This window comes from Rhea americana, unplaced genomic scaffold, assembly GCF_003343005.1.
Source record: "Rhea americana isolate MKP2758 unplaced genomic scaffold, rheAme1 scaffold_260, whole genome shotgun sequence".
NCBI classification, from domain to species: domain Eukaryota; kingdom Metazoa; phylum Chordata; class Aves; order Rheiformes; family Rheidae; genus Rhea; species Rhea americana.
In genome coordinates, this window is record NW_028186380.1 from 420277 (window position 1) to 443074 (window position 22798).

At 35.4% G+C, this 22798-nt stretch overlaps 1 protein-coding gene across 1 annotated transcript in view; it reads left to right on the top strand.

Moving 5' to 3' along the window:
* PTPRQ (protein tyrosine phosphatase receptor type Q) overlaps window positions 1-22798 on the top strand; it is a 134851-nt gene that overhangs the window by 51131 nt on the left and 60922 nt on the right. The window contains exons 32-41 of the mRNA XM_085307652.1: window positions 1773-1955; window positions 2710-2811; window positions 5167-5287; window positions 9168-9328; window positions 10972-11117; window positions 17480-17648; window positions 18128-18418; window positions 18765-19040; window positions 19831-19982; window positions 21915-22056. Of these exons, the coding sequence (XP_085163778.1) occupies window positions 1773-1955; window positions 2710-2811; window positions 5167-5287; window positions 9168-9328; window positions 10972-11117; window positions 17480-17648; window positions 18128-18418; window positions 18765-19040; window positions 19831-19982; window positions 21915-22056 (1743 nt within the window). The remainder of the gene's footprint in view (window positions 1-1772; window positions 1956-2709; window positions 2812-5166; window positions 5288-9167; window positions 9329-10971; window positions 11118-17479; window positions 17649-18127; window positions 18419-18764; window positions 19041-19830; window positions 19983-21914; window positions 22057-22798) is intronic.

Genomic DNA, 22798 nt, shown 5'->3' on the forward strand with positions numbered 1-22798 from the left:
TCAATCCAAATGATTTAAAAAAGAATACAAAATTCATAGACATAGTGCTATTCTGTAATCAGGCACTGGAACAATGATCATCCTATTCTGGGGGCTTTTGCTGTCTTCAGCAGTTTGCTACCTCTGACAAATGCCTACTTTATCTGTATCTAGCTGTAGCCCTAGAGCTCAACCTTCTCTGTTTATCAGGTTCTGCTCAGTAAGGAAAGACATGCAGGTACCAATAGCTCTCAAAAGAGGGCAAGGGGATGCTCTAGCTTCTTGGTTGTTGTGACACAGTGGGAATCACTTTGAGCTCCTCCTTTTTTTTGAGATGAACTTTCAGTTACCCTGTGTGAAGTGTTTCAGGCCTGCAGAATAAATCAAATACCTAAGGAACTGAGGCCCTGATGCCTAATTTTGAGATCATACAAGGCATTAGTTAAGATAGATATGCCAAGCTAGCTCAACCAACATACTGTGCTAATTTTGGTGATTTTGTTTGCCAGGTGCCATAGATATGTAGGCACCTGCTCCGTTGATTTGATTAGCTTATCCATAAATGTTTTACTGGTCTTTAACTTAGATATCTGTCTTTTGTCTGAGTTGTATTTTAAGTGCCTTAGTTCTTTCTCAGTGCCTAAGCTTCCCCATGCTCAGATTAAAAATTTGAATTCCAAMTTCTGATTGAGATGGCAAGTTGCAAAAACATCTTCTGGGTTGAGAAGAATTTAAAAAAAGGGAGGATATGGAGAATGGAGCATTTTCAGTGAACCACAACCTATTAATGGTCTGGTGTGTTTGAGGAGCTCTTGGGAGATCTTTGTTTCTGTTCCACCATTAAATTTGTGGAATTTTYCCTATTGGGCAAATTGTGCTGTCACTGTATAATCGTGGTTTTCTAAAATAAAATCTGTTATGTTATGCTATCAGACCAATTTTGGATAGCGGAAAACATATTTGTCCATTTGTCTGGGGACAGACACACAAAAAGCAACTGTTACGGTGCAGCTGCAGGGGTTCCTGGTGGCAACAGGGCAGGACCTCACCAGACAAGGCCCGTCCCACTACCCCACAAGGGAGCTGGGCAGCTGGGGCAGCTCCAGCCCCATCAAGCACCTCCGTGGGGACTGGGATGGGCTGAGGCCAGGGCAGGCAGTCAGCCCACAGGTCGGGGTCTGGATCAGGCTTACTGAGTGTAACCAGGGTTAGGCAAGGCCCTGAGAACACCAGGCAGGTCTATGGTAATGGGACAGGACCAGAGTCAGGCTGAGAGGTCAGCCCATGGCTCAGGGCCTGTGTCAGTGAGTCCATGGCCAGCTAGAGAGCCATGGCTCTCAGGGTCCTTATATGTTTAGCTCCTGTTGTTTTTCCATGCAAGTATTCCTACAATTTGTGTAGTTCAGCTAAGGAAAAGGAAGAAAATGGTGGATGATTTAAGGAGTAACTTATGACAGCACATCATGAGAAGACTTTTGACAGTAGCTAGGTTGGAGAATTGCAGCAATAGTTATGAAATGCTAAAGGAAAGTTCAGCATCATACTCCAGAGGCTTTTTAATCAGATTAAAAAAAAAAAAAAAAAAAAAAAGACCTGACCCTTGTCATTATAGTGCATATCTGTCATATGTTTTTGATCTTCCACTTCAGCCTGTTTTAAAATATATATTGTATTAAAAAACTTACAAATTTTAAATATTTATATTACGTTTTATTTTAACCAGTTTTTAAAGATTCTTAATGAAACAATAAAAATGACTGGAATCTTTTACAATTCTGCATTTCTTTTTCTAGTTCCTGATTCTGCACCCGAAAACATAACATATAGGAACATTTCATCGATGGAAATTGAATTATCATTTTTTCCACCGTCTGTTCCCAATGGAATCATACAGAACTACACAATATATCTGAAGAGGACTAATGGGACTGATGAAAGAGTTATAAACACTACTCTTCTAATACTACATATTACAGGCCAGTATATAATAATCTAGAAATTATGGCAACTATAAATTGTTCTAAGAAGGGCTCAGCAGATTAACTGATGCAGACCAATTAGTTTATTGGTTGGATGTCGTCTTTCTTGTCCTATCTCACGGAGCAATCTGTTGTGTCCTGCAGTAATACAGTGGAAAGTAGCAAGATTAGTATATATTTGAAGTACAAGGAACTTCATTAAATTCTTTTTTCTAATACTAGAAAAAATAATTAATAACTATTAATTGATTATTTAATTAGAATAAAATTCTAATACTTTTTTTACGTATTTGTCATCATAACTGAAAGTAAACACTGAAGTCACCTACATAATCTTTCCTGTCTTATTTTGATTAAGGTTAAAAACTTCACTTGCCTTTCCATCTTTTTGTGTGTTCTTTTATTATTACTGAGGCATGACACAGCAGTTAATACAAAGAGCTGAAAACCTTACCTAGTAAATTTTCAGAGTAAAGCTGAGCACAAACTGTAAAGCATTCTATGAATGTGAAGTATAAGCTGGTAGTTTGGCCTTTGTCCCTTCCATTGTTCATGCAGAATAGTTTGTATTCAAGTTCTTCTAATGCTTATTTCAATCTCTAATATCAAGATGCAGATCAATGTAAGTGATGGGCCTCTTTGGCACTTTTGAACTTCTATTTATGGTTCAGGATTCCAAGGTTAGGTTTCCATTAAAAAAAGAATTGGCTTACCAAATGGTTGGTTTACTGAATTCTTCCTTTATATTTAGATTTAAAGAAGTACACAGAATATACAATAGAGGTGTCTGCTAGTACTGCGATGGGGGAGGGCCTTCGTAGTGCACCTGTGCATATACTCACTGATGAAGATGGTAAGTCAGTGAAGAAGTTACAATGTATCTGCCTGTAGTTTTAAAACCAATCCTGTACTTCATGTCAGATACATGTGTATGTCTTTTCTGTACTCTTTTTGCAATTATGTCTCTGTATTTATATCGACATGCATGTATATATGTGTGTATGTATATATTTATACTCAAGCATCTACATCTATATATATGTTATTTTATACATTTACTATTATAGCTATGGAGTGCTGAGCATGGACATTTGGTCTCACCAGTATCTCATGCACTTGAAAAATCTAAATTTACTAGTATTATTTTAACCTAATATACCACATGATGGAATTAAATATTATCTTAGGTTTTGCAGACATATGAGAGTGGGAGGAAGGGAAGAGCACTAAAAGGCAACTTGAATGGGCTAGGGATGCTTCTGGTTCTTTTAATTAGAGATTTTTGAATTCTTCTAAACACATGCACAAACAGATGCTAATACATAGATGTAAAATCATTAATGTTGTAAAGATGCTCAAATTATATCATCTGAAGCACTTGACTACCAAATTGAGCAGGGAAGTGTGATTCAGGGTAGAACACAGTCATTGCATTCCCTGCTAACTAATACGGTAGGCCACAAATTAGAAAAACCTTTAAGTGTTATTTGAACTTCAAGTGCTCAATTTAGTTGTGTGAAGTTACTGTTGATGCCCTCTCTAACTACTGGAGAGAGGAACATGAAAAAGATTCAAAGTAGAACCTTAACTTAGGTGCAGCGACTTACATTTTGGGGAAGCCTGTGTTTCTCCATTGCTTAGGGAGGAATGCAGGCTGAAGCTACATTGATAAAAACAGTTCACCAAGCATTCCCAAATTCAGCCTCTTTTCATATCTTAAGAAGCATTGGCTTGCTAACAATCCAGCTTTTGATGATAATGGATCTGTGTGAATCTCCAAGATAGTTATGGGGTTGCATTCACAGTCTGGGTAATATAGTTTTGCTAAATACTAATGTTGCTGGAACACACTGAGAACAGCTGATTTTGATGAATCCACCTTTTACATAGAACATTTTTATTTAGAGAAATGTAGATTCTATTTTTCAGCAAAAGAATATCCACAGATCAGAACTGTACAATGAACTAGACATACCAGAAAAAATGTCATTCACTGTTTGATAGATCTTTTGTTATGTAGCCACTGAGGATAATATAACAAGTAAAACACTAAATACAGCTGTCACCATTTTTCCTCATTAAATACAGACATTCACTGAATTGCCTTTGTTCAGGAAAAAAATAAGTTTTTCTTAAATACACAGTTCTAAAACATTTTTGCCAACTTTTGAGATAGTGAAAGAAGGAAAAACAAGTGAAAAACAACAGTTTTTATAATACATCTCATGTACTTTATTCACAGGAACACAGTGTTCCACGTTTCAAACCAAATGCTTCATAGATTTGCTAATAGCTATGCTCATATTCTCAATTTGCATGCATGACTACAACTATGACCTGAATTTTTAGTACATGATGCTCTTTGGTTTAAGCCGAAGAAACAAAAATAATTCTAATATTACTACATGATGATACATATATCCATGAGTCAAGAAGAAGGAAAAGATTTACTTCCCCTATAACATAAACATAATAAAAAGTGGAATCACTCACTCATACATTCTTTTTTATCACCAATACCTATATGAATCTTAAAGTAATTCAATTAGAATTTGACATCAGACATGTTCTAGAGTTTTCTTTAACTTAGGATGTCATATAGAATTCATCTTACAATGAATTTTAAGGGTCTCAGTCATTTCATATCTTTATATTTTCTCTTGTGGCATATTAAATGTATGAACGTTTTCCTTATTTGATGGAGTGAGTACATTTTACCACTGCCTGGTATCCCACATTTTTTTCATCTCTCTATGCCACACTTACCCATTTTTCCAGGGTTTGGTGCTTCATATAATTATTTCCAGCATCTCTTTTTCCCCAGGGGATCTCTTTTGCTGTATTTTACATGTATTCATACCTATAAAACTCTTGCTTTTATTAGAAGGAAAAAAAATCACAGCCATGTATTTGGACAATAGATGAATCACTGTGACCTACCCTTTGCTCTGTTTTCTCATGAARTATTTTTTTCCATTGAATCACAGAAACAGATGTTTTAACATCACCATACAAAATCTTCCTTTTTCATCTGTCAGAAAAAGGAAAAGAAGCTGTGCTATAACATGAGTAGATATGAATACTATACCTATGTGGTACAAAGTTCACTTTCCATCACAAATAATTAAAATCCTATTTAAGGATGCAACATATGCCATAGATCTTGGCTGTTTAACAAGCTATTATGTCCTGTTCTCTCATTTTATAGCTCCTAGTTCTCCTCCTGAATCCCTCTTGGTAAAACAGTTGTCGGGTGTCATTGTGCAGTTGTCATGGAAACCTCCAGTGGAGCCAAATGGAATTATCCTCTATTACACAGTTTACGTCTGGTAAGATTTTCTGGAAATGGTTCTGAGGATAAATATTAATCTGTAACCTATCAGGAATGTTAGTTTTTTTTACACAACGTGTTGATTACACATTTTTGGAGAGTGAATATTAATCCAGCTCTTAAAATACTAGCATGTTGTGTATACAAATTCAGATATGATGGAGTAAGTGAAAATTAGTGCATTCAATATTTTGCAGGCATTTTAAACACTTTTGTAAAGGCTTTGTGAATCAATTGAAATTTAAGCTAGAAAGCAATGATTATTTTCATTATATACTGATCAGTCACTAAGAGCTCCTAAATTGTCAAAGAGATTTTGAAATAAACAGAAGATAGGTGAATATTGCTATGGTTTGCAGGAAGTATGTAAGAGCAATTTATGAGAACTGTTTTAGCTTCCATCCAAATGACATAAGAACTCAAGAGTCACGAGATTAGAATCATAGTGTCTTCTATTAATTATGCCTAAAGTTGTTTTTTGTATAGATCATATTGATATCAAATCAGTCATTTTAACAGTCATTTACTGTCTTGTTTTTTCTTCCACCTATCATTTCTTCTTTCCTGCAGTTTTGTATCTCATCCCTCTTGGGATGTTTTTTTTTTCCTTGCAAAAGGTTGTTTGTCACTTTAAATGCCAGCTTGCAGCTCTTGTCCTGTACTCTTTCTAGCACAGCTTGATCTAATGATTTGATACCTCTTCAAGGATCTTCGTATAACTTCTGCCACGACTGAACAGATTTTGTTGCTGATCACTTTTATTATATTGCATTTATGTTGTACTGTTTTATGCCGCAACTAAGGCACAAGATCAAATGCTAAAGAAAGTCACCTTTTGAGGTCTGCATTGCAAATCAGCAATCTTTATAAAAACAGTAATATTAATCTTACATTTATTATTTTAATGTTACTTAACATTGTTGGGGTAGAGCTTGACCTCTGATCCTACTGAACATTTTTCATTATTATTAGACCTTCTAGGTAAGTTGATGATAAAGTGAATAGGAGCGACCTCTTTCCAGAAGAGTTAACTTGGGCTTCTGTCATTAATTCTACTGCATTGGCAAGATCTGGTGTCCTTTAACCACAAAGAATATTAAATTAATGACTATCCTCTAGCTAGAAAACACTTACTTCATGATAAGGATTGTGGTTTTGATAGAGACTGTGTTCAAAGACTTGAGGTTATTCAGCTTTTCATCCTTATATTGCCTTAAGACTTACGTTGTTGTTATAATGAATGAACTGGTAAGATTTATTTTTTAAAACCTGTTAAGAGAACCGTCTTTTTAAATATCTATATTAAACAACCACATAACTTTTTGTAATAAGCCTTGTTCTTCTTTCCATTTTCTCCGTGCTGTATCTTATCTATCCGCACTGTGGTTTATCTAAAATTAGACTGGCATTAGGTATAATCTTGAGGCAAGGACATTGGGTGGAAACTCCCATTGCTTTCAGAGGGGCCACAACTTTATTCCTTATCTTTTTTTAAAAAAAGTATTCAACATAATTGTCTATATAATTTCATAAGCTGCATTGCATAGTGAGAGTTGACAAGGCAAACTGCTGTGCTGTAATTGCTACTTTTGGGAGGCATTCAGTGTTTTACAGAGGATATCATTAACCCCTCTTGATAAAGCAGAAAGAGGAAAGCTAATAAAAATGTTAAATAAATGTTCCTTCTCTCAAATATATTGCAACAATTGTAGAAAATTCGTAACTTCTCTTTGATGAAATGAGAATAAGAATTCACAACTAGCAGAATATAAAGAACAGTATCTGTAATTTTGTCATTGTTATCTTTCATGGAATTTGTCAGAGGACAATGTGTCTTTGGGTATTAGCAGACTGCAAAACAGCTATTAAGCTATCTGTGGCTTGGGAATACAAATTCGTACTCCTTGAACCTGTAATTCTAAAGTCTCAAGGCATATTTAATAAAATCGCTAAACTTGCCCTTACCTATTGACTTTTTGCTATATTTCTACGGCAGTATATGCCTCTGTTCTTGTGTGGAAAATATTTCAGGCTCAAAGATTGGAATTAATGTATTCAACAAAATTTTGTCAGTTAATTACTGACTCAGCAGTACGCTATGAGATGATTGCTATGAGATGCTTTTTCAGCATCTCAAAACTGCTGTGAGATGGTTTTTCAGACACTGTGGTATGTTTCTTTTTGAAGTGAAAGCATACAATTCGTTAGGACCTTTTCTTGCCTGGACTTATGAGAAATGTAATTTGAAACTTAGTATTATTGTTCTTCATTGAAATTCCTTGGCTTAGCTCATTCTGCTAGATACCTTCTATTGTTTGTGAAGATTATACTCAGTTTGATTAGTGTTTTTTTATTATTTTGACTGCAGGCTCAGTTGCTTTTCTAAATAGAAAATTAACTTTTCTTAAAACACTTAAAAATTTTGTTCTACTTGGTGATAATGACCTGATTATGAGAATATTTTTTGATGAATGAGATGTTATGGAACACAATTATTTGGAGTGGCAGTAGGTTGTATGTTCTCTCATTACTTAAATTATGAGTAGCTACATTTTTACATACAAAGAACATATGGGGCAAAGATCCAAGAAAATATGTCTTTTTTTTACACAGAATTTGATAACTGCTTCAGCAACCTCTTGTATTTTGCACTGTGGAATTTTATTAGCTTATTAACACTTGCATCTCATTACTGACTGTTCAAAATGTCAGAACTTTGAGAAGAATGTACATGTTAACTTTCTCTGTTCTCTCAAATAAGAGAGTTGCCCAAGTCAATAGATACTTTGTTAAAAATTTGAAAGAGATTGGGAGAATTTAGTATAGTCATTTTCTTACATGTTCTCATTACAGTTGTTTCTTAATGTAACTTTGTTTCAGGAGGATCAGATGATGATCTTTGTTCCTGGAACATTCATATATCAAAGGATTAAAATGAGCGTGTCCAATAATTTAGAATCAACCTTTTCTTTTTTTCAGATTTGGAACTCTTTCTCTTGTTTCTAAAGACCTACACAATGATTCCTGGAACAAGATATTTGGTTTTACTTGTCAAATTATCATGCCTGTATGAAATCCCATTAAAAGCTAAGAGCACCCACTCATACAGAATTCTTTGCAGGAATGGAACATTAGCTAGCTTCTCTCTGCTATCTTTTCATAAAAGATGAAATTAATTTAACAAAGAAAAGCAGACTCTTAACATTCTAGTTAGTTATTTCTGTCTCTTGTTTTACTTTATGATAATCATTTCATACCTATGCTAATACCAACATTTTATTAAAGTTACATCTTAGAGTCTTTCTAGGCTGGTTTTGACCTGACTAGAGTTCCATTCTGATCCCCTGCTACATTCCACCAGAATTAACTCAGCACCAGCTAATTCCTGTTCCATATCATCTTCTATTATTCCATTTATAACTTCAGCCTTCTGACCAATTTCACAGAGTCACGGTAGGGCATGCTCTCTGCTATAATCTTTTTATATTTCGCTATTCTTGTCCAGAGAGACAGTTTAGTTATGCCCTACTGTGTCCTTCCCAAGGGTACCACATAATCATTTGACAACAGTTACTAGAGAGACATCCTTGATACTCCATATAATAATGTCCAGTCCTGATGTGATTTACAAATACATATCTGTTTTTTTTTATATTTTTAAGCAAAATTAGGAATCCCATTGTGAKGTAAGAGTACAAGAATAACTTCTTAAAATATGTGACAGAACTCACCCATGTCTTTTTTAAAAGCCTCAAGAATTTGTATTTGCTATAATATTGCTTTTTAAAAAATGATACAGTATAGCACAGTTATATACATACGGAAATGGCATCTCTCTCTCTCTATATATATATAAAATGCATTTTTTTTTTTTTAAGGAGTGAAACTTCAAAAAGGCATGTTAATGTAACGGAAACATCACTGCAGTTCACAGACCTGGAAAATAACTATGAGTATAGTGCTTATGTAACAGCAAGTACAAGATACGGAGATGGAAACATAAAAAGTAATGTTATAAAATTCAGAACATCTGAAGGAGGTAAGCATAATATGGATACCATATGAATTGTATGAAGGTAGTGCATGAATCTGTGATTTCATTCAGCTTAAACTTCTGTCAGCCTTATATAAATTAAGAAGCTGCTAAAGTGAAAACTGGCATTTGACTGGTCAAGAGGAGACATTCTACCCAGAAGTGTGTGTAGATGTGTGTCTGTATCTTTGTGGGCTTATATGTCTGTGTCTCTTTGTATAATATTATGATGAGTTTTATTATTATTATGATATTAGTTTACTGAGCAGAACATTGCATTTTACTGCAAGACTAGTAAGACTAAAATATTAATTTATTTTTAAATTTTGAAATAAATGAGTGTCATAGTATATATTAATAGCTTTTTGCTCTATCTTGTGATAATACAACTTTCTGATAGAGAAAATAGTTTCTAAAGCCTCACAAGCATAAAATGCTTTTAATTTGAAAATGAAATCTGGAAGTTTGCACTGACTTATTTGTTTATTCTATTTTAATGATTTTATACTTCCAAAGTGATAGCTGATTTTTATAAATGATTATACAATAAACTGTGCTTTGAAAGTCAAGCAGGTACATTATTAGTTTTACCGTGTGTTATATAGCTACTGTCTGTTTCATAATTAATAGTATGCAGGCATATTTCAAAATCATCCTGCATAGACAAATCGACTTCTTGACACACAGCCACTGGCAAGAGTAGTGTCTATCCAAGTCAACTCTCCAAAGACTGTCTTAACCAGCAGGTTGTAGGTATTCCCAGCCTTTGCTACTGAAGCTATACAGAAACATGATCTGACTTTTTAGGGCAGGATTTTAAGGCACTCATCCCAGTTGCAGTTCCTTTCCCAGTTAATATACAAACTAGAACAGCACAAAACAAAAGACTGAGATAACTTCCAGTGTTTAAATTCTCTAATAGTTACTGCTTAGAGTTTTTTTTGGATGATGAACAATATGGACGTAAATTGTCTTCAGCTGACTTAAGGAACTGAATTTGAGTCTCCTACTGAGCGACTCTCCTTACTGAGAAGGACTGCACACTTCTATTCTTTTCAGCATGGGAGGAGAGGCTAATTGCAGAATTACTCATGCAGTCCTTAGTGGAATTCAGTAACCTGGGGTAAGATTCAAAAACAGAAGTGACCATGCCATCCAAGATAAAGTGTTTGATTTACCTACATGAATTGGTAGCCTGAACTCCCTTTATAATCAGTGAAGAGAGATATGGGCTTCTAATTTAGGTTTTCTGAAACAAGTGCTTTTTTTTCCCTATTAAGTATATATGCAGCCATAGACTTCTAACTCTGTTAGTCAACTTCTGTTTCTGCAAATTAGATGGTATGAAAATTTTGTCCCTTGAGTGTATGCACAACCTAGAATTTCCATGTGCCAAACTAGTAACAGGATAAATTCTATAAGAATAACATGTGTGTGTGCAAATGCAACTAAATACAGGTATATTTCTAGGATTTTAGAAAGTGATTTATATTTATTACTTTATTTTGCCATTTCCAGAAGCAATTTTTATACCATACTCAAAAATGCATTTAATTTGACATAGGATATTGTCRTATCTATAATGAATATTTCTTGGGTACTAAATGTACAAAACCTGTTAGGTACTCTAACACTTAATATTTTTCCAGCACCAAGTGATCCACCAAAAGATGTTGTGTATAGAAATGTTACTTCCACATCAATAATGCTATTCTGGTCTCCTCCTCAAAAACCTAATGGAATTATACTGTATTACTCAGTTTATTTCAAAAATAATTCGGGAATTTTCATACAGGTAAGCATCTTTTGATATCCTTATTTCATAGATTTCAGTAATGTGTTTTAATAGTTAACGCATTAAAGATTAAATCAATATGATAGTTATCACTGTATTTCTTCATATTTGCTTTATCACAAAGCAACTTTAATTAATAAAGACAGAAGCACATCTTGTGGTTATTTGTGTAGCATTGTGTGTATCATTGGGCATTCATATCAAGCATGAGAAGAGTTCTTTGTAAAGCAGTTAGATAGATTTAGGGTTATGTGAGTTAATAATCAACATTGCAAAATGTATATGTGTGTGTGTATATGTATATATATGCCCACGTACTTGTAATGTATGCATATACACAATATATAGAGATACAGGTACAAGACATAATATACTCATTCACATCCTTGAGAATGCAAATTTGTTTATTTTAGCCTAATCTGTGAGTTTGAGTTCGTGTCTGTAACAGCTCCATTTTGCTTTTTAATGGATGTTTGTACAATAGTGAAAATAAGAGTAGAGAATAGGTGTTCTGTTACTCAACAGAAAACTACTGTTAGTATGTTAAAACTCAGAATCTGAAGTTAATGCATAAAAGAAAAATAAAATGTCATTTATCATTTGTTGGTGATCCAAACATTTCTGTGTAGATTTTTGTTGATACTTTCATCCCTAATTGTGCATCACATTTATTAGTAGTATGTGTATTTTTTCTGTTCTCCTTTCTAAGACTATATTATGGTACAGAAATATAATGAGAGGATATAAGCTTCCTTTACAGATTTTTGGTTACAGACTTTACACATATGGAAGAAAAGAAAGAACTGTAAAGTCATGGAGAAACCAATGCACAAAAAATGCTGCATAACTTTATGGCATAGTGTGAAGTATGCATGTGTTTGAGTATGACTAGAAAAAACATTCACAGGAAATTTTACAAACTCCTGCAACTGAATCTGCTAATACACTTCAGAGTATGTACATCTCTGACTTCTGTGAAGCTGTGTGATTGCCAGGCTTTGCTTTCAGATGCAAGCAAGAGCATGCACTGAGTTCACGTTCTGTTAAGATTAAAATTAGAGTTGAAGTTCAGAGCTTCAGCCTGTGCTTGCACATAATTCTATACCAACAGCATTTTTCTTAGCCTAACAAATCTCTGGAGAAACCATTACATCAGTGCATAGCCCAAACAAGCCCACGATATGAAGAATGTCTACATCTATCTACTTCTTGGACAACTCAGGGGGTTTTAGAGGAGGACCACAGACTTGGGCTGTTCTTGCACTTAGGAGGGTGGAACTATGAGGTGAATGAGTAAGTTGAAGCTAATACACTAAAAGCTATAACCCGTCTGGACTTGCTGGGATGCTGGAGATGAAGGAACAGGACAGGAAGACAAAAGCACAGTAACATTGCCCCTAAAAGGTGAGGATTCAGTTTCATTATTGTGTGATGTAGTTGGGCAAGAAAGAATCGTGATATGAGCAGAAGTTACCTCTGCTTTGGCGTATTATATGGTGAAGAACAGAGAAGTGCTGATAGTAGTTCCTCTTCTAGGTGTGGAAACTACCATTTTCACCCTTTCAGCTTTGATTTTTTGTCCCACTGCAGAAAGCTGTCAAAAGATAGATTTCAGCTGCTGTTGCATCTGTCTCTTACTGGCCATGGGAGATCACCATTAATCTCTCAACTCATGATCCACTCCTAGTCTGTCTGCTCCTCTCAACTCCCTCTGCCCTTCACATAATCATGCCTTTATGTTCACTGTTTGGCATAGCAACTACCATTTCTACATTACTCTCCTATTCTGCTCCTTGGCATTCATATGGATGCAAGATGGATTTCAAACAGGGGAAAAAATACCCCCCCTTTTCTGTTAGCTATTTTATATTAATATTTTTACAACAGAGCAATGCATGTGTGAAAGTCAGCCTGATACATGCAGCTTACAACTGTCTGCAATTTAAAAATTTATCCATGTAGTTGCAGAGCATTTGTTTATTGATATGTCTTGTATTGCACACAGTATTTGAAACTGCATCTATTTGGATGCTCCTACATCCTAGCTTACCATTTATTTGTGTTTATCCAAATTGTGTTCTCACTTCAGGAGATTATTTAGGAGAAATAAAACTTTCATATTTCTGAGAACCCCAGCTTCTCAGACACTCCATTGCAGGCAGTCATTCCTTCCTGGTTTTTCATCTGCTTCTCTGTCAGGAGGTAATAAAAGAGCTCCAAGGCATAAAGCGTATCTTCCAGATGCCTGAAATAACTGCCCCATCTGAAGAATCTCAAGCAAATTAACATCTTCCCAGTGCTGTCACAACCCAAAATAGATGTGTAAGTCATACTAAAACTACTACCATTCTGTTATCTCAGGTTTGTTCTCACTTCTCCTCACACATTCTCAAACTCCTCAAGCGTATTAAACCATAATAAATATAACAAACTTGGTACAAATTGCATTGTTAAAAATAGGAGATTAGTTAATGCAAAGTAAAGAACTTTGCTGAGGGAGAAAAGCAGGAGACCTGAGATTAAAAACTACAATTTATTTCTCAGCATCATGCAGAAACTTGCAGGAAAGACAGTTGTCCTTTAAAAAAAAAATACATATCTTCATAGGGCAAAAAAATAATCTAGACTTTCTTTGCTTTACAGGTTTACATGAAAAGGCACACTGTGGCTATCCATTCAGAAGGCCTGCGATACTCAAACCTAGGATTTAGAAGCAGAATAACAGAAAGCAAAATTTAGTGGTGGAGATTAGATTTGAAGATTTTGGTAGAATGGGCTTTTTCTGTGGGAGATGCTGACAGGCTGTAAAAAGAGAGGGGGAATTAGAGAAGGAGGAATGGCTGGTAGGCAAATATATTGCTCATTATCAGATCAAGGCAAAGATTTCCAGAAGTACGGTGAAAAGAAATGGCAGTCTTTGACAGTAATTTGAATGTCTTCTAGGCATGGTGGCCAGCAGGAAGTAGAAGAAATCCTCCCTTGCACTAGATTAGGTTCAAGTTCAGCTTTATCTTTTATATTCTACTTCTTGGGTCCAAATCTTTTTTATTTTACTTCTTGGGTCCAAAGGAAATGCTACTTTTTGGGTTATGTTCATTACTCTACCCCAGTCCAGTAAAGGCATGACACGTACTCTAACCATGGGCGCTTTGTACACAGCTGATACGGCACAACAGTTCTGGTTCACATCACTTGTATGTGGTACTGCTGGACTTCTACAGCTTGAGCTTTCACTTTTTACGATAGCAACGTTGCAAGTTTGGTGCAATGGTTGCCTGCATGTTTAAAATGATCGTACTGCAACGGTCAAACTCCAGTTTTATAGTGGAAAAATCAGAGAATTCAGGAAGTAATTTTCTGTTTGCTAAATATTGATCGGTAAGAGATACTGACTTGAATAAACTCCTCTTTCATTCAATATCTGTATACTTGTGTTTTGATTAACAGGAATGTGGGAAAGATACTAATTACAAATATTTTAATTCTGCATCACTTTCACAATAAATATGTACTTTGAGAAAGCTTTCTGGGTAGGAAATTCAGTATAGATGACAATAACAATCTTACCCTGCCAAACTAGACAGGGGAACGAGGAGCTAAGCAAAGGAAGAAACAACACCCTCCCCCAAAAAAAGAAAGAAAAAACCCCCAGAACTCTTCCAGAGGCTGAATGTTTGACCCCCAAACATCCATCTCCTTTACTTCAAGCCAAACTAAGTGAACATGACTGGATATAGTTCAGAGTGGAGTTTGGCTGACCATGCCCTCAGAATGCAGACAAGGGATGCAAGTGATGTGCCAATTAAATTGTTAAGCAAGTCATCTTCCACCAGCTATGACCAAAACAGGAGAAAAATGAGAACTTCCCTAAAATACATCATTGCAAATATTTGAAAAGATGTCCACAGAACAGTACAGCACAAAAGAAGAGTGTCTTCACTTAGGTCAGTGCTAGAACTGTGTGCATTAAATCCCTTGGATTGGATGGCCTGGATTAGCCCTCACAGTATGATCCCTCTCTTCTTGACTACTGGAGTCATATGTGTGAGATCTTAACTCAAAATAACAGTGCAATACAATGAACCTAAAGACAGAGAATGGGGGGAAATGTTAACAGTGAACAACAGCAGCACTGTACATAACTGATATATATCTGTATATAACCAATTACAGCTTTAAAGCACTGGAATAAAGCCTTCTTCCTGGGCTGAAGGAGATGCTTCTTTCTCCTGGCAGTCTCATGCTCCTATGTATTGCCTACACTTAGCTGCTTTTAATAATTTGATACTTTGCTATGTCAAAACTTCTTTCATGTATAGATGAAGAAGTGGACAGAAGGAAGAATTTCTTCAGCTGTAGCCAAAGATCCTAAGCAGTTTGCTTTCATCTGCAGCCACAGTTAATTGTAAGGCTTCCTATAATGTACCCAGGGTACAATCAGTGCAAGTTTTGTCATTTCTCAGTTTGTACTCGCACAACTCTTCCTTCTCACCCTTATTCTTAATTATTATTACTCTCTAATATTTTTTTCATAGCAGAATTTTGAGGTAGTCGTCAACTATCAGTCTTTGGGTTCCCCTAATAAGGAGACTCCTTAAACAATTTTTTCTTGGATCGCCAAAGAGCCTTTTGTTGTTGCAGTCAGGTTGGGCACTGAGGTATCCTGTGCCTAGATGACATACAGCTAACTAAATTGTGAAGTTATGCTTTTTGAATGATGAGTAGGATTTTCAGTCCATCATACAGAAAAACTCATATCAATCTAGAATCAAAATTTGATGTGCCAAGTGGCTTGATTGTGTCAACTTTTGACATTTTTACATTGAAAACTCAGGGAATTATTTGAAGTCCTTTTTTGGATCTCCTGACTAATATTAATAAAAACAAGGAGTGTTGTGAATGCTAATTCCAGTTCGCAAAGTATTTTCTGTTTTCTGTGCTTGAGCATCAGAAAATTTAATTACATACCTTAGAATGTGATCCTCCATTTCCTGCATTTTGACATAGCCAAGTGTAAAGTAAAACTTCTCCCAGCCTTTCTCAGTTAGTTACATCAAGAGAGTCCTAACTTCTGTCTGCATTTAGAAGAAAATCATGGGTTAAGATGGAATTTCTTAATATGTCTACTGACACTGACTTAACTTGACTTTGAGATGAACCTTACAGTGTGGTTTAAGTATGCATAAAGAGGTTTGTACTGCCAGTTTGTGCAGCTTCTGTTCTGCATTCARAATGAATACTTGGTTTTTCAATACTTGGTTTATTTATTTTACATAAGCACATTTCAGATGCTGGTATAAAAATCTTAAGGAAATCAATAGGAATGTTGCTTGTTATTTTCTACAGAAATAAAATAGTTTCACCTATAAATAGAATTTAGTCAAGTGTTAAATTAGATGTATCAAGATTAGTTGATACATATTGGTAACAGATCTCAAAATTATATGGAGAACTGTGAGTTTTCACAGTACTTACACGACTGTTAGTAAAGAGTGTCATGGTGACTTCTTCAGTAGGTACTTTCCTCAAGAGAAAGATATCATATGTTTAATATGCAATTTGAGTATGCTCATGGTTATATACAATATTTCTGTATTTAGCTCTGCAAACTTTACACTCATCCTCCTCCTGTTTCAGTAGGTCTGCTATTTGGGCCCCTCTTTTCTAGGAAGGCATTAAAAGCCAGGTTTGATTTTATGAATAAGTGTAACACTAAAAACAATGAGCAAGTTGAATAAGTGAAATGTGTATACATCAGGGTATTGGGCAAAATCCATCTCACCATGAAAATGTTGCTACATAGAAAAACRAGGACTTCTTTAATCTTGAGAGTGCTTCTTTTGCCACCTGCTTAATGGGGCAATGTTGCTGGGGAGTAATAACTTACTCTTCAAATCAGGAGCAAAGCTTTGAATTTGCTGGAGCTAAATACGCATATAGGGTACATGGCCTCTCAACAGTCTTCAAATCCTGAGCAGAACTGCAGCAGGCCTCTAAGTCAAATTCTTCTATGAAGAATTAACAAATACTTTTTTGTTTTTGATGTGATATGCATGCAGTGTTACAGACAATTTCTTTTTTAAAAAAGGTGGAGTGACTTTCAAAAACTACAAGCAACAAGAAGAGACAGTTATATACTCTATAGTGTTTACAAGGAGTCATAATAAAAAGTATATGACAAGTTATTTGAGTATTTAAGTAAAAATCAGGAGGACTGACTTGATCCCAAGTATGTTTGTCTCCTGAATAGTATGGTGAATCATCTCTTGGTGGTGTTGATGGCCAAGTAGGATGCTAAAAAAATAAAGTGATGAAGAAATAACATTTATTTTGAGTGAATTAACACAATTTCTTTCCCTTAGAATTTCACAAGTTATGGTAACTACAGTGGTGGTGTCAATATGTCTCAATCTGCAGTTCTGGATGACCTGGCAAAATACAGCTATTATACTCTATGGTTAACTGCAAGCACAGCTTTTGGAGATGGAAACAAAACCAGTGAAATAATAGATGTGTATACAGATCAGGATAGTAAGTGACCAATTTTTTTTAGTGTTACAGTGTACATCACTGCTTCTAATTATTGGATATTTTGTAACTTTATAATGGTTTTACTGTTACGATCACAAAGTTAAAAAAAAAAAAAGGCCAGTAAGTACTCTTTTCAATACTGTAGTGTTTTCCTTTGCTTATAAAACATTTTGATCTGAGTCTTCACTTTGTAATACAGAGAACATAATTCATGAACTTCTTTCACAAGCAGTAATGGAACTGTCATTAAGGTTCTTTCAATGATCACGTTCAATAGCTGATTATCCATATCTGCTTCCAGAATATTTTGCTCTTGATGATGAGGCATAAATGATTTTTAAAATGTTGTGCAAAATATTTAGCATATTACTTGTGAGGTTTACAAAATAATCATATGTTGGGCATTTATTTCTGTTTTGGTTTTGGGATCTTTATTACTATAATCCATGCATTTACTTTTTGCTTATTATCTCTCATAGTCCCAGATGGTTCTGTTGAAAATCTGGTCTATCAAAACATTTCCTCATCTTCTGTAAATGTAAGCTGGCTTCCACCATCTCAGCCAAATGGTTTAGTCTTCTTTCATGTTTCTCTAAGTCTATTGCATCTGGAAACCAAAAAGATACTGTCTTTCCTTACTTACAACACAAGTATTATTTTTGACAATCTGGAGAAATACACTGATTACATTCTGAAAATCACACCAGCTACTGAAAAAGGATCTTCTGAACTGCATGCTCTGAGTCTGCATATCAAAACTGATGAAGATGGTAAGTTTTAAAATAGTTTTTATTCATTCCTAAGGAAATGTGTAAAACCTGTATAACTTTCTAAAGACAGTAACGATTATTGTGTTTATTTTTCTCATGCTACTTGAAAGTCTTTTGTGAAACAGTAATACAAGTTACTTCTTTCATACATTTCTGTGTTGAGACCATGAAATAGAATTTTCTATTCAAAGAAAATATTTTTATTTTTCTATTCAAACACATCCATTCAAAATTCAAAAAAAGAAAGTTCCATTCAAACCTTTGATAGCAAAAAGACATTTTTCATTGTAATTMATTTTTTCATTGTGGTTATTCTTGTTTTTCTCTTTGTCATTTCTTAATGTAGTCCCAGAATCAGCACCTATAATCAAAACATATTCAAATCTCTCAACTACCTCAGTTATGCTTTCGTGGGACCCTCCTGTTAAGCCAAGTGGTATCATAATAAGTTATGACTTAAATTTATTTGGCCCAGAAAGGAATAATTCATTCTCTACCTCCAATAATTTTGTGATCTTGGAAGACCTTGCACCGTTCATGTTGTACAGCATTTACGCAGCTGCAAGAACTATAAAAGGACCTGGTCCGCCTGCCGTGCTTCTGTTCTACACGGATGAGTCAGGTGAGCAAATGCAGTTGTAACAAACTTTGAAAAATTGGACCTGTGTTGTTGCACCCATCTTAGGTCTGAACATTAGAACTGAAGAGGATTTGTTTTCTGTTGGTCTGTGCATGAAGAGCTTTCGCGAGAAAGAAATGCCAGAAGGGAAGTCTTTTTGGAGTTCTGCTCCTCCAGTCTCTGTGTGCTGGAGGAGGTCACATTCTGCTCAGAATACTAAAAGTAACTCCAAACAGAAATGTCTTTTGTGCTTGAAGTACATCACAATTCACCAAGTGTGAGGAATTGTGAAACAAGCAACAACATTTTCCTCTTCTTCCCTCATATATATGTGACTGAAAAATGATCAAGCATGGAATTTCTTATGCATTCCTACAGGTCTCCTTTACAAGGCCGTACTCTCACCAATAAGGTAAATGACATATTTGAAATACGTATTGCTGTATTCAATATATACTGTAGAAAGCAAAGTATATTTGATTCCAGCAATATATCTAATAAGATTTTTGTCAAATATCCTTGGTTCTGACAATGGGGCTGTTTAAGTGATTAGTAGATTCTTTAGGTCTCTAATTAAATATCCTTTGTTCTGACTAAACAGGCATTCCTGATTAATGAAATTCATTTTAAGCCAAAAAGAAATAAAACCATAAAATAGCCGTGAATTAATATTTTGTTGAGTTCAGATACAAATGGTAACAAACCTCCATATATGTTCTAGTGTGTCTGAAAAGTTTTTGTGTTTGCCTGGATTATTTGTGATTTTGAAATCAAGAGCATTTCTCTTTTGCAGTGCCATTAGCTCCACCTCAGAATTTGACCATTACAAATTACACTGCAGATTCTGTGTGGCTGAAATGGCATCCAAGCCCTAAGCCAAATGGTGTTATTATGAGATACAATTTTAAGATTTATCAAAACAACAGTGAAAAATTATTTTATCAGGTATGTATATAGTTTTAGCAGTATTTAATCTTTTGGGCAGGTATATACTCTCTTCATATTCCAAGAACAAAATATCTGAAAAATATTTTGGATGTCTGTTACGCTCCTAGGATTACGAAACTCCTCTGAATTGCTGTGTTCTGCAAGACAATTTTCTTACCCTCACATCATGCCAGTTTTTCGATTTTTAAAATTACATAGAGAAAAAATGGTTGGATGTAATTTGCTCTGAGCTTCTACTATTTTGTTAATGATGAGCTTCATTAATCTTCAGTGCAAGTTTGATGTTATAAAATGATAAAAATGGCTGGCCACCTTTGTTTAGTAGTCTAGTGTCTGTGGACTTCTGAGATCCACAAAAGAAAGAAGGAAATTTCTAGTAATCTTGCAAAATGATTGAAACCTGTTTAGAGGGGTTTTTTATTTGAATTGCATAAGAAAAATTGAATAAATTTTAAATGAAGTAGATACTGTAAAAATATACATAGAAATACCCGTTGATAGATGCATTTATATCCAAGAATGCACCACTGAAGTCTGGTTTTTTGAATGGCATCAAAAGAGCACCATGAACTGTGAGGGCAGTAAGCTGAGGTCAGAATTGCATATTGGGCTTAGAAACTATATAATAAGGAAATCTGCTCACATGAGATGCTTGTAAAGGCTATAGTGAAAAGACATCTCTGCTGTGAACTTTGAGTTTAAGACACGCAGTGCAAGGTACACTGTGGGATTGCAGAGAGCCTCATTGCTCCAACTCCGGCAGCAATACAGTCTCTCTTCCAGAGACTTAGCATGCAAGGGACATACTTGAAGTCTTGTATATATATACAAGCATATGTATTGCAGAAATCAGTCGTGAGGGAACATGACCTATTTGGCTAACCCTTATGCAATCTGCTATTATTCCCCATTATGGAATGAAGTACTTGTCATGTCCCCAGTCTCTCCTGTGATCCTTGGAGGAGGGAGGTGCTATGCACATACAGAAACAGAACAGAGTGATTTGTTCAGACAGCTGACTTTGCAGTTACATTCTTTGGGCCCTCACGGAGGCCACACAGATTTTTCACTCCCTTTCCATCACAGACATACTCAAACCAAACCAAGCCCTACACAACTGCCTGTCAGTAGATTACGGAGTTAGATTATAGAAGCTGGCAGCCACACTTAGATTTGTCTGCCATGTCCCAAGTTTCTTCATGTTATGTAATGTTATAAGCAGAAGAACCTAGATTTAGGTAGTGGCAGTGAAGAAGTCAGAGCAATGTATATAGAAATATTGTAGCTAGGCACCATAATTCTCTGGTAACATGAATCTTGCAAAATATTCACCAGGTTTTCCTGGTGAAATTGAGCTATCTCCCTGCTGTTATTAGAGTCCTCTGAAAGTATGCGCAGAGTGACCCTTTGTACTCTGGGAAAAACTACTACCAGGATCTGAACTGTACTTAATAGAGTTTCCAGTCGTGTTTCTTCGTCAGTCTGTCTGTCTGCCTGACTCAGGTAAAGTGAAAAAAAAAAAAATATATGATTCATGTGGCTTCTTCCGCTGAAGAGGTGAAATAAGGAAGTAAAAGGTGAGAAGGGCTTGATATGGTGGTTTGGAGATGACAGAGTTCTTTTAGTATTGGTTAAAAAAAAAAGTATATATGAAGTTAATCTGCTCTAACAATGCTATAGTAATAGTGATACCATCCTTTGMCATATCTTCCTTACAAGCCACAGTGAAAGAGAGAGGAGAAAGGAAAGGAAGAATGTGACCCTGCATTCCTTTTAGTTGAGATCAGGGACTACTCTGTGTGACAGACAGCCACTGAGAGTAGAAGAGGCAACAGTGCAGTTCTAAATCTTCTATTCATTCCAGTGAGAACAAGGTGRGGCCCACAGTGCTTACACAGATTGCCTACTAATAATTTTTCCTCCTTTAAGAATGTTTCAGGTTCAAACAATGAGGCCAACCTTGTTGGATTAGAACCATTCAGCACCTATGTTATCAGTGTGTCTGCATATACCAAACTTGGGAATGGCAATCAGTTCAGTAATGCTGTCCAATTTACAACAATGGAATCAGGTTAGACATAACTTTTAATAAGCTGCTGTTTTGTTTATGTAGATTTCCGTGTATAGTTGAACAACATTCTTCCTGTTCTCTCCAAATCAAATGTAGTATAACACTATCTCATTGTCATCTGCCTGTGTAACATGGATTCACATTCCTATTGCACCAGATAGGCTGGGTTTAAAGTTTGATGTCGGAAGTGTAGAATTAGAAATGTCCTCATCTGAATTGAGAGGCTTATATGGCTACTACAAATCTTTTAATAGCATCACAGACAATGGGAGGAAAATTAGATAGATATCAGACTTTGCAGATCAAAGCAATAATTCAGATCCCTGTGAAAATAACTGAAACTTTAGCAGTATCAAAAGCAGCTGGACAAAAGATTGGCAAATGACCTGGAAATCACATTAAACAAATGCAAACCTTTAACATATTTGATAATTTATTTTAGAAGCGGAAACTAGTCACCAATTAAATATCTTAATTTGTTACATCTCATTCTTCCTGACAACTGGGGAGGACTATGCAATATAGCGGAGTTAATTTAGTCATCATGTGCAGTTTTGTCTTGTGCCTTCTGCATACTTTTTGAAGTTGCAGGTTGCTTGAAAATGAAGTATTATTTCATGTGGAACTGTATATGCAACCTTCACTAAAGGCAGACCAGGAGATCCATGGATGTGTGAAAGTGGCCTTTAGATGAAGCCTTTGCTCCTTTGCCAAGTCAGAGCAATGCCCAGGCTGCTTTACT